This window comes from Pseudochaenichthys georgianus, chromosome 9 (assembly GCF_902827115.2).
Source record: "Pseudochaenichthys georgianus chromosome 9, fPseGeo1.2, whole genome shotgun sequence".
Taxonomy (NCBI): Eukaryota; Metazoa; Chordata; class Actinopteri; order Perciformes; family Channichthyidae; genus Pseudochaenichthys; species Pseudochaenichthys georgianus.
Genome location: NC_047511.1, coordinates 28549977 through 28568053, shown reverse-complemented (window position 1 = coordinate 28568053; position 18077 = coordinate 28549977). Strand labels below are relative to the sequence as shown.

The following is an 18077-nucleotide window of genomic DNA, read 5'->3' as shown; positions in this document are numbered from 1 at the left end:
AAGAATGCTGAGTTGCATCCAAAGAACACCATATCTACTGTGAAACATGGGGGTGGAAACATCATGTTTTGGGGCTGTTTTTCTGCAAAGGGACCAGGACGACTGATCCGTGTAAAGGAAAGAATGAATGGGGCCATGTATCGTGAGATTTTGAGTGACAACCTCCTTCCATCAGCAAGGGCATTGAAGATCAAACGTGGCTGGGTCTTTCAGCATGACAATGATCCCAAACTCACCGCCCGGGCAACGAAGAAGTGGCTTCATAAGAAGCATTTCAAGGTCCTGGAGTGGCCTAGCCATTCTCCAGATCTCAACCCCATAGAAAATCTTTGAAGGGAGTTGAAGGTCCGTGTTGCCCAGCGACAGCCCCAAAACATCACTGCTCTAGAGGAGATCTGCATGGAGGAATGGGCCAAAATACCAGCAACAGTGTGTGAAAACCTTGTGAAGACTTACAGAAAACGTTTGACCTCTGTCATTGCCAACAAAGGGTATATAACAAAGTATTGAGATGAACTTTTGTTATTGACCAAATACTTATTTTCCACCATAATTTGCAAATAAATTCTTTAAAAATCAGACAATATGATTTTCTGGATTTATTTTCTCATTTTGTCTCTCATAGTTGAAGTGTACCTAGGATGAAAATTACAGGCCTCTCTCATCTTTTTAAGTGGGAGAACTTGCACAATTGGTGGTTGACTAAATACTTTTTTGCCCCACTGTATGTACAAAAAAAAAAATGTAAAAAAAAAAAAAGTCTAAATATGATATTTGGCCTCAAATCATCTGAGGCCTGGCGCCCCCCCTGCGATCTTTGGCGCCCGCGCCCCCCAGGTTGGGAACCACTGCTGTAGAGGAAGTAATAGAAACAAGAAATGCTTATGGTGTATCTGTTTAACATGCTGTGTGCTCAGCAGCATCGCTGGGCTGCAATGAGGCATGCACTTCTCTTTAAACAAGGAAATATTGAGAGCATGCCTTAACAGTAAGAGGCACCTGAGAGACTAGTCAGTATGCTCCTCATTCAGCCACCACAAACTGTGAATCAGCCATGTCCATGAGTGACACACTTTATTTGGGGAATGTTCAACCTTTTTACTGAATTAAAACACCACTTTCTCTCACAGACAACTACAGTAGGTACATATTAAATAAGGCACACAATCCAAGAGGAAAAAGAGGGCGTGTATAACACAACACATCAATCAACAATTACAAAGAATCCCACGATTTTAGAGGGCAAAGATTTAAAACAAACAAAAAGACTACTCATTGACCTGAAGGAAAGTTTATCAAGGATTTTACAAATGGACTAAAAAGAATTACAACGATTGAATGTGGTAGCAGACAACCTAAGAATGTGCTTACTGTGATGATGAAAGGTGTCCACATTTACCTTCAGAAATATTTCATACTGAGGCGGTAAGGCTGTTTAATCTTCCTAATACTTGACTGCTACCATGTGAGAATTTGAATCAGCAGAGAAGTTCCCCGGAAAAAAGCCAGATGATTTATTTTTTAAGGACTGCCTACTACTGCCATTAGATTTCCGTGTGTCAGCTGTTTATTATGGTGAATCAGCCCAATATGTACTTTAATGTATGGGGCAGCCTGGTGGTCAGAAAGAAAGGACCTTTCGATGTTTACTGGGTAAACCTAGTGTTGGTTTGGGGGCGATAGAGGATGATTTCTAGGACCAGTCGCTTTTTCAACAAAACTGTGTGTGTGGCTTCTGGTCCGGCTGTCTAACACACACATTCCACCATAATCATACTCGATTTTATTGGGAGTGTCTGAATTAAAAATGACTTGTTGAACTCCTAAACTAACACAGGCACAATTACACACATTTAAAATAGATCACTACATCAGATAAGTCATCAATACAGTTGTGTACAACAATTTCTGATTGCCTTGGCAGACCTTCCTTCCTGAAATTGCTGCGGAGCACCTACAGTATGGGTGGCACCGTTCTGCTTCATTGGCATTATTACTGCAAAGCCCCCTTTCCTAAAGCAGGGCAAGGGAACATAGGCATGTAGAGCCTCTATCCAGAATTGATTTGGACATATCAACTTTATTTTTTCACAACGAAGAGTTTGAGTTTTACATGAAAAACAAGCTGTTGCATTTTTGACATCCCATTATAATTAAAATATACAGGTGTACCTTTTCTTCAGTGTCTGAAAACCTTACAGCGTAAACAAAACTTTTAAAGCCTCAACAAACACTTGTTCTGGCACATAGTGTCAGTCATTGCAACCTAAAGCAACTCAAGAGTGACACAAGTGTTCAATCCAATTGGAACATAAAGGCAGTAGTGGGTCGACGGTTTAGAAAGGAGGTGTCATGCTGCAATAAGCCTAATGCTTTATCAATGGGACCTTCATCTACAGGTAGGCTAGCTTTCACAGAAAGCATTGATATAGTATTCCACTCACTAGTCAGTAGCGTGTCGGCATATCTCTGCAGCTACAGTGCCAACTTAAACTTACATTTCTTTTCTCCAGGGCTTTTGGAGCATGTGAACAAGAAACTGGATTTAGAGTCCTTAAACTAGTCTGAAATGAAAATGACTCATCTTCTCTGATCGACAGAACAGGGTCGGACGAATTGTTTTGAATGAGTTTCACTTTGAGTTTACTACCGTAATCCTGTTATACATTCTTTCAAAGGGGGACCTGCACTCTCGTGTTCTGTGCATCTGGACTCGAAGTGTGTGATCCTGCGATTTCCAAGTGGTGATCCTGCTTCCTGTTCCTCCTCCTTTTCCAAGGATAGTGCATCCTGGACCAGAGCCAGTGTGACAGTAAGAGCCTTTCCCGTGCCTGTGTAAACACACTGCTCACAGCTTGATGTCCTGCGATTCTGACATCTTGGCAAGGGTCTTTTTTACCCGTAGGGCTGTGAGGCGGGAGCCCGGGGTGTGGGCCCAGCATTCTGTCATCAGCTTCCCCATCTGTCTCAAACACTGAAGAGACACAGATAGTGTTAGGAAGGTCATTAGTTTGTGTGTGTATGATAGCATGTATGAGTTGTACTATTTAGATGTATTTTACCTCATCGCTGGTCCACCGATTAGGAAATGATGGTCGTAGTCTTTTGATGCAGACCACCTCTCTCATGTCTTCATATGAAGGGTCTGTAGACACCAACTCATGGTATGGCAACTGGTACTCTTCAAGGATTCCTACAACCAATAATATGCAGTTGAAATACACTCTGGTCATGTGTCAAGATGTCAAACTCCATAGAGCATAGCCATCCCAAACAGTACAACATTGTTGGCATTTAAAAAAGGTTGTTTGTGTCCAAAAAGATAAAAGTATGTACATAAAAGGTATATTTACCTCCTGAGACACAACGCCGTGCGATCTCCCAGAGAATCAGCCCGAAGCTGTACATGTCAGCCATGATGTACGACTGAAAGTGACTTCTGTTCAGAGTCTCATCCAGAACCTCCGGAGGCATGTAGCGCTTTGTGCCCACTCTGGTGTTGGGAGGGATGTCGACCTCATTGGTGTCACTGCAGAGATCAAAGTAACATTTTTAGATTAAAGATGAATGAACTATGCACATTACTGAATCCTCTGAGATAATAGAAGTTCAAAGTACTCGGATTCATGAACATTTCCAGCCCCCTATCGAAGCTTAAAATTCAGCAGAATGAGGATTTGAGACATATATTGAAAATATGCCTAACAGCAACAAATGTGACTGACTCACTCACCTGATAAGCTTGACTGCCAGTCCCAGGTCAGCTATACAGCAGGTCCCATTTGTTTTTACTAGTATGTTCTTGCTCTTTAGATCCCTGTGGGAAATGGCAGGTTTACCCTGGGTGCCAAAGATCTCAGTGTGGAGGTGACTGAGGCCAGACACAGAGGAGTAGGCCAGCCGCAGCATGGCTTTATTATCGAGAGTGGTTGATTTGAGGTAGTCATACAAAGAGCCGTTTTCATGGTAGTCAGTGATTAGGTAGAGTTGGGTCCAGGAGCCAGTTCCTTTAATATCAGCAGCTATAAAACCTGAGAATGGAAAGAGTGAAGAGTGAAGAGAGGAGTCAGGGAGTGTGTCTTCACTGTAACATGTAGGTTTTAATAGGTTAGGTTCAATCCTAGAATTAAAGCAGAACCAGTTTGAACATTAATTCACTTTTGCTGAGAAAAACTACTTTTATCATGTGAAATCAGTATACATAGAGGTCATTTCAAGATTTAAAATGTAACTTTATTTTAGGACTTTAACATCTTAATCTTGACCATTTTCTTATTTAGTGAATTTGATGATCCCAGTGTCGAATTAGAAAACAAAACATGCAGTATCGACTGTAGAAGCCAACATTATGCACAGCAGCTCCATAGAGTCTGTCTTCTAGGCAGGTGATCTTTTGCCCGACTTCTTAATTACTATGCATCTTGTAGTGTTTAATTATGCAATCTTTCCTTTGCAGTCTGTTGTTGTCTACATTATAATTTGTTGTGGTGTATTTTCTCTGGGCCATAATTGATTGTTTTTGACAGTGAGTGCAGTGTGGTGCAGCAACGTTAACAATGGACAGTCCCACTTGCATTAGTAACCTATCAGTAAACCAACTCATCTATCCGACAGTCCATGATTAAGGATTGTTAGGATTGCTGCGACTATATAAGAAAGACTCATTTATTATATTCCCCTTCAAATCCCCTGTAACTTTGTTGATTGAAATGGAGCACTAAGAGTATACGTTAGTTGGTTTTTAATACAAGAGAAACGTGTAAAGACAGACAGATAGGGAGGTTAATACTCCCAAAAGCAAACAAGGCCGGGGAGCAATATTAGAAAAGGTACACATGAGAAAATACAGAGAGAAGCCAGTCTTACCGAGGATGTTCTCATGTCTCATCAGAACAGTCTGGTAAATCTCAGTCTCTCTGAACCAACTGGCCTCCTCAGTGGTGAAGAAAACTTTAACGGCAACTTTCTCTGCCCTCCATCTGCCCATCCACACCTCTCCATACCTCCCCTTGCCTATCTGCTTCACCATCTGGATCTGCTTGGCTATCGTTCGCTGCACCTGAAGAGGAGAACAAATATATGGAATGGTTTGCTCAAGAGTGTAACTTCTAAGATTTTAAGATACGCTATTAAACCGATGTGTGTTTTGCATTGTGTGTCAGGGAATGTAGCTCCTTAGATTTCAGAAAGGAACCCATTAGATGGTTAGGTGCTCCCAAGCTAATTAGGGAATAGTGTTTTCAATGTTTGGCAGGGTCAAACTTTATATAAGAATATTTTTAAGAAAATGCTTAAATCTTATGGTATGTCTTATAAGTATCAAATTACCACCATCATCTCCTCACATACTTCCTTAATGGTAAGACACGAGACAAAATGTAATCAACTATATGGCAATGTGCACTGTGTACATACAAGGGACCTCGGGTGCATTGCTTTGATCCAAGGGGGTGGTTAGGTGCAATTTGTGTATCTCACCAGCAGAGGGAGCCCTGAGCCAGAGCCAGAGCTCTGAGACTGCTCGATTAGCTCCCTCAGAGACTCTCCGGAGGGAATGTAGCTCTCGTCCTGCTCCAGACCAATATTGTACCGAGGACGAGCCCTCTGGCGCTTATACCTGTAAGAACACACAAGCATTCAGCATAACTTCAAGTGTCATGACATATTAAAATACATATTAAGACTTTTTAATTAGGTTTTTATGACATAAAATATAATAACGTTGTTGACTTTTATTTAGTTTTAATGACACAGTTTACCAGGAAATGTCTTGGGAAATACTATTCTATGCCGTTTTTATTCATCTTCATGGCATGGTATACTCGTAATTTGTTGACATAACAGGAAGATTTTTGGTATTATTTATGACATATTTGCATTATAGTCGAAAGGTATTTATAAAGTTTTGCTGGAAACTGTAGCGAGAATAATTTTGATTTGTGTGCATTTGATGGTCACATGTTATTACCTGAAGTAGCAGAACACTATAATGAAGGCCAGTATGATGCTGCACACAGTGACTGAGACCAACAAGGCCATGTGGTGGATCTTCCCATCAACATAGACTGGAGGGGGGAGGATAGAGGTGGGAGAGGGGGTCGGGGTGGCAAGAAAAGAAAAGTGAGACGGAATGGAAGAGAGGGGCAGAAAAAGGTATGAAAAGACATACAAACAATGTTAGATGCCCTAGAAATGTCGGCTAGAAACTAACAAGGATCAAATCAAATTGTTTAAAATCCCCATAACATGGAGAAGAAATAGAGAAAAGTATACGAAGAAATCAGTCATCCTTACAAGTCACTTGAAAGAACCGCTGTACAGTTAATCAAAACAAATCGTATTTCACTCATCAATTTTTCATTTTCTTCTGGCACACACTCTTTTCCCCTAAGGCCCCAGTCCGAAGCGAGAGGAAGCCCTGAGCATAGTCGATGAATTCTCTTCCTGATCCACTATGATAGGGTTTCAGATTGATGACTGCCCTGGCTGTCTGCTGGGGTTTGTGATTTCTCTGGGAATCTAGGCTTACTGTCTCTCAAATACACAATAAGACTCAGAAACTTGCACATGGAGTATAGAGTGTTGTACACAGTAGAGACCTCGGTACTCCCTTGACATCCAGCAGCTCCAGGACAGTTTGACAGTAACTCCCGTTGTCTCCCCCACTTAAGCTGTATTTGTCTCTCTAAGAATGTCATGATATCTTTAATCTTGTGTGCCATAACACCATCAATCACAGTTCTTTGCTTTGTCTTTGTTTATTGTACACTGTCAATGCCACTTGCCAACTGGAGAAAATAGCTATTTTTTGTGTTTGATGGAAAAGAAAGAGTGGAGGGATGAGAGGAGAATGATAGATACACTTACGAGGTGGTTTAAGTGGTGGCAGTGTAGGATGCACGTTTTTATTGCAGTAATCTTCGCCTGAACAGCACTGCACTGATCTCCTTTGAAGTGGGTTCCCCGTGTTCTGGAAGACAGAAATGTAAATATTTGATATCTCTTTTTTCTTAGTTATATATGTTCAGCTTTTTATTAAGTTATGGCTCAAACCATAAATTGAATCGTATTTTCTCCGTTTTGTGTCATAGTCAATTGAACATATGTTAAGATAAGATATGAGATAAAGGACACTAAATAATTGGTGGAAAAAGAGAGCAGTTTTTTGTAGTGTGCTGTGACAGTCATCTACTCACCCGACACTGAAATTCTGATCCGCTCAGCGCAAGACATCCTGCTTTCTCGACCAATGCCCCGCCCTCCTCCTGCACCATGGTGAAACAGCAGCCATCGGTCCTGGAAAAAAAGGACACTAAGTAAAGCAACTACTTAAAAATAACCACTAATAACGCAGATGCAAGTGTGTTACATTTGTTATGCATTTCTCCTCTTCTTACAGTACCTGCATGTGTTATTGGCTGAGTCTTCAGGGCAGTGGTGATAACAGTGACACCACAGGATCCCCTCGGAGGAGGAAGCAGGAGCTGTGCTGCCACTGGCCTCCTTCCCACTCTCCGATGCCTCCTTACTGGATGCTCTTTGCGGCATGTCCAATATATTGCCTACAAAAACAGAACAAAATAGAAAATAAGAAGAATTAAGTTGGTTAAGAGACAAAAAAACAAGCATGAGTCATATATTTATGATATATTTTTTCAGATGAAAAATCACTAACACTGCCAGGCTCAGGGATCGCATTGGAAACATCAAATGTTTGGGCTAATGCTACTACTGGGTATGAAAAAAGAGAGCATTTTTGCAAAAATAAAAACATATCAAAAAGTATTATCAGTAACACAGCCATACTGAGTTTCATCAAGTTATTTTAAAGAAAAAGTGTTTATGTCATGAAGAGCTAGGAGGTTTATCATGTATTTAATATTCTGTGGAAAAGGCTGCAACATATTGGACGAAGATGAGCCTCTGGAGAAGATTGGGCAGACTTCTTAAGGTGCGTTGCTTTAAAATACTCTAGATTTATTTAACACATTCTATGCAATAAGGCCGTCTGACCCCTCTATATCCTCGCTTTGCTCTGATGCAGGCCTGCTGTGACACTGCAAATACTTGCTGTTAACACTTGATCATGTAGCATTTCATGAGTAAGCGTGTATCATGTCAGTATTACGGCAGTTTCGTTGCTGCCACATGTATGTAAGATCCCCTGGGGGAGAAGTTTAATATTTTTACTCCACAAATCTCTGCTGTGCTGCTGCGTGCTGCAGGGAGTGATGAGGTCAGAGACCAGGCGGAAAACATCAACCATGTGCATAGTCTGTATTGACATCAATTTGTTAGCCAGCTGACTGAACTGAAAACTAACATAATGAAACCAATCCCAAACATTTATAAAAAAAAGAAATTATAAAGGAGAGAACATTTGAGAAACGAAAAAGCTGATACTTTGTCACAGCAGATTATTTTTGTTTAACTCTTAAAACTGATATGGATAAGAACTAGAACAAAGCTGCTGTATTTCCTACTTATCCTATTTCAAAAGGGCACCTGTTTATCACTTGAGGGAAAAAAGGCTCACGGTGTCTTTCCCTCATGGCTTTTAAGATTTTCATTCATTCCAGCATGATCATTGAGACCAGATGCTTAACAGCTGCAAGCGGAGATGGTCCAAAATAAGCACAAGTCCTTCCTCTTTGAAATAAACTACTAGCAGATATCCATTCTGCTCTCCTGCCCCTTTTTCAACCTCTCTTCTCAAGTTCAGGTTCTTTTTATTAAGCAGATGCTTCTCATAAACAATGAGAATAAAAAAAACACAAAGTATGAGTGAAAGTGCACAGTCCAAATGAATAAAACAATGTACTTTGTTTCTTTGCAAATGTAAACCTACAGTAACATTTACGTGATTGAGGTTATATTATTAGAAATTGAAAGCATACGAACTTCCTGAGCTTCTATATGTTTTTTTATGTTTTACTTTTGCAGAAATTAATATGTGAGTAGTCAAAATGACATAAAAGCTGACATTTACTGTGCACTGGAGGAGTCCCACTGCTGGCCATTTCTACATATTGGGGGATGTAAAGTGGGATTGTCCTCAGGTATCTCAACATTCTCATCATATAATCTCCTTTAAAAAGTGTGAAGCATAAAAGACAAAGTGCAAGTTGTCTAGCCATAGCTAAATACTCTTTATGGCTAATTGTACAGTATGTATCAGCATCGCCACTTTCGAATCATCTAAAACTGTATTTAATTGTTTATTTCTTCAAAGCATATTCTCTTTTCTTAGCTCATGTATTCAATCGAGAAATAGCTTTTGTAGCAACATATTTATTGTCTGCGCATACATTTGGTGGAATATATTAAAGCGAAGAAGCTTTGCCGTAATAATAAAAAAAAAACTGCCAGCCTGATATTGGTATTTAAATCAAATATAACAAATCAAAGTCAAAGTGCTTACTCTATTGTCTTCAAAGGAATATTCCATTATGAAATATATGCTAAAAGCAACCTAACTAGCACACACCTTGTTTTAGTGGTACCTCCTGTGTTGGCTGGCTAGTGTCACTAAGTGAACATTTAGCAATTCATGCTAACAGTGTGTTCATTGTGTGGAGAGAGAGAGAGCCTCGCCTTTGAATAACAAATTGGAATAGATGGACACTTATATGTGCGAAAAATGTTCAGGGTTGTTATGCAGTGTCAGTCAAAACGTTTGATGTTTTACAAAACATCAAAGAACTCTAGGGATAAACGCCAAATGCAACCTAATGGACTGAAGCATAAAGACACAGATACGCAAATTGCTACACACCAAGCATTTTCACGTGTGGCACAAATGTCTCCGTCTCTATTGATTTACTTCACGGTCACTGATGTCTTATGTGTGTTATTTGTATTCACCAAAAGCTTCCACGACCACTTTGACTTCAGTGACTAAGGCTCAAGGAAAAGGGCTGTTTTTTGGATAAGGTGGTTGTTCTCATCATCTCTTTCATGTTGAGAGTTAATTTCACCAGTGAGGACGTGTGCAGTATTAAAATTAATTAAAACGTTATGTAAAGTGGTCCATCCTAATCTTATCGGACACAGCAAACACATTAACTACTGTAGCTTCATAATATGCTGATTACTAGGTTTTCTTTTGCAAAAGGAAAACTTTCATGACAAAAACAACTTTAGCAGACACTTTTAAACGAGCATAGACATTCGTCATCCAGCACTGCCCTTTCTAAATGTCTCTCTTGTACAAACTGATAATTTGTTGACAATACTGCAAGAGAGGGACGGTGGGGTTTAAAGGGGTCACATTAACAATTGACCGATTTGAGAGAAAGGGAGCGAGGAAGGGTAGGAGGGGTAGAAGAAAGGGGGATTAACAAACGAGAAGTGACAGAGCTGCAGGGAACTGGTGGGCAGTTTAGCAGCACAGAGGGGACGGAGCAGAGGCCACTGGCCTTTTCCACCCTTTCTCTCACTCCCCCTCCCTCCCATCACTTACTCCTGAATCATGAATACTCACTCACTTTGTGTCTCACTCCATGCCCCTTTTCTTCTTTGTCCTTTATCTTTTTTAATTCGCCCCTCTCTGTTGCATATATCCCTTTTCCTCTACTAGTGAAATCTACACACATTGTTTTCACATATTTTTTACTCCTTCATCTTATTCCCAAATCTCCCAAACTATCTTCTTAAACCCCATCTCCTTTTCCCTTCTCATCGTCCTCTTCCTTTGCCCTCTCCTCCCTGCGTGAGTCCACTGGATAGTCATGTGAGGTGCTGCTGTGCTGTTGACAAAACACAAAGCCTTTCACATCCATCCTGCACCTGGGATCCCTGGCTACTGCTGTGTGTGTGTGTGTGTGTGTGTGTGTGTGTGTGTGTGTGTGTGTGTGTGTGTGTGTGTGTGTGTGTTATATTATATGAGGATGGGACAAGTCCCCCCCACTTTTTCAAATGATTAGTTTAGATCCCCCCACTTTTACCATGTGGAAAGTCCGTGAATTGGTCTATCCACTGGCCGCACTTTGTAGAGCGCTGTGTCAGTGCTTCACTATCAAATCCATTCCACTTGCTTATTGAGAGGATGCCAAAATCAATGAAACTCCGTACCACATAACTAGGGCCAAGAAAGGGTGGGTGGAGGGGGTCTGGAGGACGGGTCTCGGGCGGACAGCCCGGGGGCAAGGCAGAGACCAAGGAGGGGGTCTCGGGCGGAAGGCCCGGGGACAAGGCAGAGTCCAAGGTGGGGAACTCGGGCGGACGGCCCGGGAGCAAGGCAGAGACCATGGAGTGGTGAAGGCCACAGCGGGCGAACTCAGGGGGCCGAGCATGAGGGCGAAGGCAGCGGCAGGAAGAGTCAGGGGGCCGGGCCCGAGGGCGAAGACCACGGCACTCAGGGGTTCGGGCTCAAGGGCGAAGACCGCGGCTCTCAGGGGGCCGGGCTCGAGCGCGAAGACCAGACAGCTCCGGAGGCCGGGCAGAACCCGGTGTCAGCCGAACAGGAACCGGAGCCAGTGGGACAGGCTTCGGCAGGATCCCCCACGGAAGAGGACCAGGAGTTGGCAGGACCCTCGGCGAGACAGGTGATGGCGGGACCTCCAACGGAACAGGACAAGGGGTTGGCAGGACCCCCGGCAGAAGAGTTGTCGGCGGGACCCCCAGAGGAACAGGACATAGGATTGGCAGGACCCCCGGCAGGAGAGTAGTCGGCAGCACCTCCAACGGCACAGGACATAGGGTTGGCAGGACCCCGGCAGAAGAGTAGTCGGTGGGACCTCCAACGGCACAGGACATAGGGCTGGCAGGACCCCCGGCAGAAGAGTAGTCGGCGGGGCCTCCAACGGCACAGGACATAGGGTTGGCAGGACCCCCGGCAGAAGAGTAGTCGGCGGGGCCTCCAACGGCACAGGACACAGGGTTGGCAGGACCCACGGCAGAAGAGTAGTCGGCGGGGCCTCCAACGGGACAGGACATAGGGCTGGCAGGACCCCCGGCAGAAGAGTAGTCGGCGGGGCCTCCAACGGCACATGACATAGGGTTGGCAGGACCCCCGGCAGAAGAGTAGTCGGTGGGGCCTCCAACGGCACAGGACATAGGGTTGGCAGGACCCCCGGCAGAAGAGTAGTCGGCGGGACCCCCAACGGGACTGGACATGGAGCTGGCAGGACCCCCAGCGGAACCTCCAACGGCACAGAACATTGGGTAGGGACTTGAGAGGGGACTCGAGAGGGAACTCGAGAGGAGACTTGAGAGGTGACTTGAGAGGGGACTCGTGAAGAGACTCGATAGGGGACCCGAGAGGAGACTTGAGAGGGATCTTGAAAGGGGACTTGAGAGGGATCTTGAGCAGAGACTCGAGAGGTGACTGGAGAAGGAACTCGAGAGGATACTTGAGAGGGAGCTTGAGAGGGGACTCGAGAGGGAGTTTGAGAGGGAACTCGAGAGGGAACTCGAGAGGTGACTTGAGAGGGGACCTGAGAGGGAACTTGAGAGGGAACTCGAGAGGAGACTAGAGAGGGGACTCGAGAGGCGACTCGAGAGGGGACTTGATAGGAGACTCGAGAAGAGACTCGAGTGGGGACCTGAGAGGGAACTTGAGAGGGAACTCGAGAGGAGACTCGAGAGGGGACCCGAGAGGGGACTCGAGAAGGAACTTGAGAGGAGACTTGAGAGGGGACTTGAGAGGAGACTTGAGAGGAGACTAGAGAGGAAACTTGAGAGGGGACTTGAGAGGGGACTCGAGAGGAGACTTGAGAGGGGACTAGAGAGGAAACTTGAGAGGGGACTTGAGAGAGGACTTGAGAGGGGACTCGAGAAGAGACTCGAGATGGGACCTGAGAGGGGACTTGAGAGGGGACTTGTGTCGGTCGGTACGCCGACAGGACACGGGGAGCTGGCGTCGGCTGGAGAGCCAACAGGAGACGAGGTGCTGGAGTCGGCCGGTACACCGACAGGACTCGGGGAGCTGGCGTCGGCCGGTAAGCCAGTCCTGGAGCCGAAACTGGAGTAGGGACCATGGCTACTGGGGCTGGTACTGAAGCCGGAACCATGGCTGCTGGGGCCGGAACCATGACTGCTGGGGCCGGAAACATGGCTGTGTGGGCCGGCACTGGAACCGGAACCATTGGAGCACGGGCTGGAATCTTGGTCTTGCGTCTCCTAGAGATTCTTTGGAGGATCCGTGGGCCTCCCAAGGCCTGGTCATACCCCAGGAAAGGGTTAGAGGCTTCGGACAAGTCCTCAGGACAACTTGTGAAAAGTTGTAGCCACTCAGGCAACATGCTCCTGAGCCAGGGCTTGCGAGCAACCTCCTGACGTGCCTCCTTCAACGCAGCCTCTCTACCCTGTGTATATGAGGTGCCCTTCAAAGTATAAAAAATGTACTCCAGAGAGTACAAAAGACATTCCGCCTGTAGAGCAAAATAATCTGAGTCTGCTGAGTCCACAGTTGGTCGGTCCATTCTGTCAAGGTGCGTGGAAAAGGTAGGACCCAAATGCAGAATTTTAACAAAAAGCGAGCTTTATTAAATAACAGAAGAACACTGGGGAAGACTAAATACACAGAAGGGTAATCACAGGACAAGACACAGCTGGGCAGGGGAGGGAGAAACACAAGGGAAACAGGTGAACACAATGAGACAATCAGACACACCAGGGAAACTAACGACAGGGAGGAGGACCAGACAAAACACAAGGAGGAAGACAAAACACCAAATGAACAGATTTACAAAACCCATAACCAGACAGACAACACTAAAACCGTGACATAAACCTAGGAGTGTGACAACACCCATATGAAACAGAACTGTAAACAGATTTTCTTTTTCTTTATGGATATTTTACAAATCACTCCCCTTTTAAACTCTGTTCTTGTTTTACTGCCATATGAAGGTGTGCCGCGGAAATAATCTTTTGAATAATTTGTGACCAAACCGTTTGAGACCCACTGAGATAACGGCGCATTCACACCAGCCTTTTATAGTCCGGTTGAATCTAACCCTGGTGCGTTTAGCCGCTTGGTGCGGTTCATTTGGGTCGGTGTGAACGCAGTCCGAGACCTCTGAAGTGAACTAAACAACCGGACTCTGGCCCGCTAAAATAGGTGGTCTCGGAACGCTTGCTTGCGAACTCTGGAGCGGTTCATTGCTGGTGTGAACGCAGTCCGCACCAAAACATAGGAAGCGTAGTATTTACGTGTCACAAGAACGCGGATGTCTTCAAAAATCTTTAGCGAAAGAGTCTTTCAAGACATCCGCGGTTGTTAATTTAAAGAGTGAAGCAGAATTAAGTGTTGAACAGTGTCGGGTAAAGTAAAAATGCTCCGTCAACTACATAAAAGTAAGAACACCTGTCGTCTGTGAAACCTCCTCCTTACTGCAGAACGTCTCATTATGTTATAATGTTTTTTAACGGACGTTGTCTGATTATATAATCATATGCGCGGGCCGCTAGTGTCTGTTGATCTCCAGATTAACAGCAGCATGAGAATAACCTGCCGAAAGTGCCGATGCTCCATGGTGGAGGCTCCGGTAGAAATTGCCGGGATTTGCGTTTTTACCCCCTTAATGTCTCACCAATTGTTGAACAGCATTTCACACTAAATGCGCTATTGCCACACACACACAGAGCCGAGCTTGAATGACACAAGCACACGTTTATTTCCATGCAACTCTCTGATTGGTCTGGTGTCATGCCTCTGTTGCATTCCCAGGCCAGGCGACGACACTGACAGAGAGATACAAATACTGAATAGTTTAGATGAGAAAAGGCATCGAAATGCCAGGTTACTAGTATTTATCATGTAAACAGGGAACATGAATAACCCGATCTCTCTGTGCTCATGTAAACACCATATCCCCAATATGATAATAACCGGGATAATACTCATAAACGGCTTACTGATGATGTCCATGTAGAGACGCAGTCAGTGTGTTTTACTGGAGCCTCAGTTCGATAAGAGATTATTCTCTGAGTTCTTTAATTTAGGTACTCTCTCTCAAAATGGTAATGTGCATTATGTTTTAATTATACTTCTTATCATTCAGAAGCTTTTTGTGTGTGTTTATGTTTTACTGAGTGCTTATAGGCAATTTCCATCCCAGTATTCAGTTAACTATTTATTTTCTGTGCACATTACATAGACTAGCTAATATTCTACCTACTGCTTGGGACTTTGAGTCTTCAACATGTCCAATGTTACAGACTGGGACTTACTTTAGAGTCAGTTGTATTTACATTCAGTATGACTTGTTATGATTCAATGTGAAAGAGTATACTGCTCAATAAATAATTATCACTTCACCACCTCTCTTGACATCTAGGCGCTTGAGAGTGAGTCAGAGGCAGAACACAGGGACAGTGGAGAGAGGTCCGGTGCTGAGGTGAGTGATGAAAGGGAAATGACAGTTTAGAGTAAATTGTGATGTGGACTCTCATCCCAGAATTGTAAGGAAATCAGTGGGGATATTGAACAGGAAACATTTCAGTCAAGGGGCATCATATGACCAATATAGACATAAGAGCAACATTTATTTGAACATTTAAGTCAATGATACCATTCCGGGAACTTAACATCTGTATGGAGTCAGATCAGTCTCAATATTAATAGATGCTCACAGAAGAATTCACAAATGTATTTTGAAAAATGGGCACTTAAACTGCTTTTTATTAATTAAAAGACGGCTCTGAATTAATAATCAAATATGTTTCCTTTCTTTACTACTGGATGAAATTACAAAATGTACCCATCATTTTCCTCATGCTTGTATAGCCACATAAAAGTATCAAACCACCTTTTTTATGGTGTGTGTGTGTTCGTGTGTGTGTGAGAGAGAGGAACAGAGAATGTGTGTGTGTGTGTGTGTGTGTGTGTGTGTGTGTGTGTGTGTGTGTGTGTGTGTGTGTGTGTGTGTGTGTGTGTGTGTGTGTGTGTGTGTGTGTGTGTGAGAGAGAGAGACAGTGGGAAAGAGATAAAACAGGAGAGAAAGAAAAAAGGAATGCCAACTGCCGAGCAGAATGTTTTAGAAAACAAGAAGGCGCCGACCTTGCATGTTATCCAAAGCTTTTCTTCAAGAAAGAAGAGTGCCTCCATGGAGGTGAGAATTATATGTGAAAAATCGCATTTTGACCAAGAGGAAAAGTGCGTACTTTAAAAACAACTAGATAGAGAGATAAGGCATCATTTTATAATGTATTATTGGATGGTTTGAGAGGCCATTGGTAATGCAATTAAAGGAATAGTAGGGTAAACTTGAGGTCTTAGAAAATATTTCCCCTGTGGTCTCGTCTTGGCCGTAAGGTGCAACTCAACGAGCACTGACCAATGGGGCTCCAGTCCAAACCTCACTAAGTACCACCAACGTCAAAACAGGCAGAAAGTCAAACTAGTGCTCTGAAACTGGCCGAATGTTTAGGCACTTCACTGACACTATAATTGTTTCAAGCTCTTTCACTAAAATGGCATTTCAGATGCCAGAGTGAGCTTTCAGGTCTCCCTTATAGGCTTTTTCAGGCTTGATGGCAGGATATAGGGGCCACTGTAAACACACAATTAACAACCGTGGCCCCACAAACCCCCAACAGCTAAAAGGCCTCTCTCCAACAGATGCACCTTTGTAAAAACTCGAATGCAGAAAGAAAGGAAGAAGACAGATATTTAGATAGACAGAGGGATAGGGATATTGTGCATGAGATGGAAAGATGAAGATAGGAGAATAAAGAGGAAGATAGGCAGACAAAAAGACGCGGGGAAACAGAGAGAGAGAACATATTCATTAGTTATCCTGGCCATGTCAAACAAGGCCTACCAGAAAAAAAACCTTTCAGCGAGCCCATATAAACACAACCCGCCCCCCCCTTCCACTTAAGACACACTCATTTGACAACACGGCTCCCTTCCTGCCCCCTTCTTTCCTCTAAGTAGTAGTTCATCTTGCTGGTGTTTGACAGGCACGTCGGTACAGAGAAAGATACATGGAAGGTGAAAGGTTTTGGCTCCGACTCTCTCTCTAGACTTCCATGTACTTTCAGCGCTGGTCTTATCTCCATGTTCTTCTTCCTGTCAATGCTGAGATGCGCCGAGCCATCCCACATGTACAGGAATGTCTTAATGAACCCTGCTTTGTGATCTGGAAGCTGAATGCTGGGAAGTGAAGGTCAACTCTTTGGCTGTTTTGACTGAACTTACTTTGATATTCAAATATGTTCTGCCTTCGAGTCCTGTGACAAAGCTCTCTCTTTTACTACTTTAATACTATTCTAATAATATTGGAGGAAAAAAGATCAGACAGATTCCCTTACACTTCTATTCCTGCCAAAGTCGGATTAAGAGGTTGCACTAATTGACACGGTTATCAAAGCAAGAAAACGTCCTGGGTTTCGCAGTCTCTGGCTCATAGAAAAAATAAGAAGTTATCCCTCCATCGTCTTTTTCATTTACAACGTTCAAAAGATGCAGTATATCTTTAAAACAGACATATTAAAACATCATGTGTCTTTCTTCTCCCACATTTTAACATCTCTTTAATAATTCACTCACCTAAAACTAAAAGCTGCTTCAAGCTCAAGTAGACATATAACAACTGAAACTGCTTGATTGTTATGAACTACTCATTTAATCAATCAAAAAAGCAATCCTCCTTTTGTAAATCAGTCCTTTCAGAAGAACAAAGTTAAAATAATAACTTACGTCTTAAAAATCAGTGAATCAGCAACCAGGACTGAGACCGACCACCAAGGAACTATCACAAAGGATAGAAGCGATGTACACTGCGTAACAAAACCAGTGAAAGGAGAGATGAGAGAAGCTGTTGGAGCTTCATTCATCTATTCTATCCTCCAACATCATCATCAACAGCTCTTCAAGCATTCCTTCATTATGTCACACTGATGAATGATGCAGTAATGAGCCAGTGCAAGTCTCTGGCTATACAGCTGACATCTGCCAGCTTTATGCTGCGACCAGTGTGTGTGTGTGTGTGTGTGTGTGTGTGTGTGTGTGTGTGTGTGTGTGTGTGTGTGTGTGTGTGTGTGTGTGTGTGTGTGTGTGTGTGTGTGTGTGTGTGTGCGTGTGTGTGTGTGTGTGTGTGTGTGTGTGTGTGTGTGTGTGTGTGTGT

At 43.6% G+C, this 18077-nt stretch overlaps 1 protein-coding gene across 1 annotated transcript in view; it reads right to left on the bottom strand.

Moving 5' to 3' along the window:
• Positions 1-1059: 1059 nt before the first annotated feature.
• The window catches only part of LOC117452519 (bone morphogenetic protein receptor type-1B-like), a 76150-nt gene continuing 59132 nt past the window's right edge, over positions 1060-18077 (bottom strand). Inside the window, exons 4-13 of the mRNA XM_034091207.2 lie at positions 7403-7562; positions 7197-7296; positions 6868-6970; positions 5969-6065; positions 5479-5617; positions 4867-5059; positions 3734-4031; positions 3354-3529; positions 3063-3193; positions 1060-2974 (exon numbers count right to left, since the gene is read on the bottom strand). Of these exons, the coding sequence (XP_033947098.1) occupies positions 2849-2974; positions 3063-3193; positions 3354-3529; positions 3734-4031; positions 4867-5059; positions 5479-5617; positions 5969-6065; positions 6868-6970; positions 7197-7296; positions 7403-7562 (1523 nt within the window). The 3' untranslated portion in view covers positions 1060-2848. The remainder of the gene's footprint in view (positions 2975-3062; positions 3194-3353; positions 3530-3733; positions 4032-4866; positions 5060-5478; positions 5618-5968; positions 6066-6867; positions 6971-7196; positions 7297-7402; positions 7563-18077) is intronic.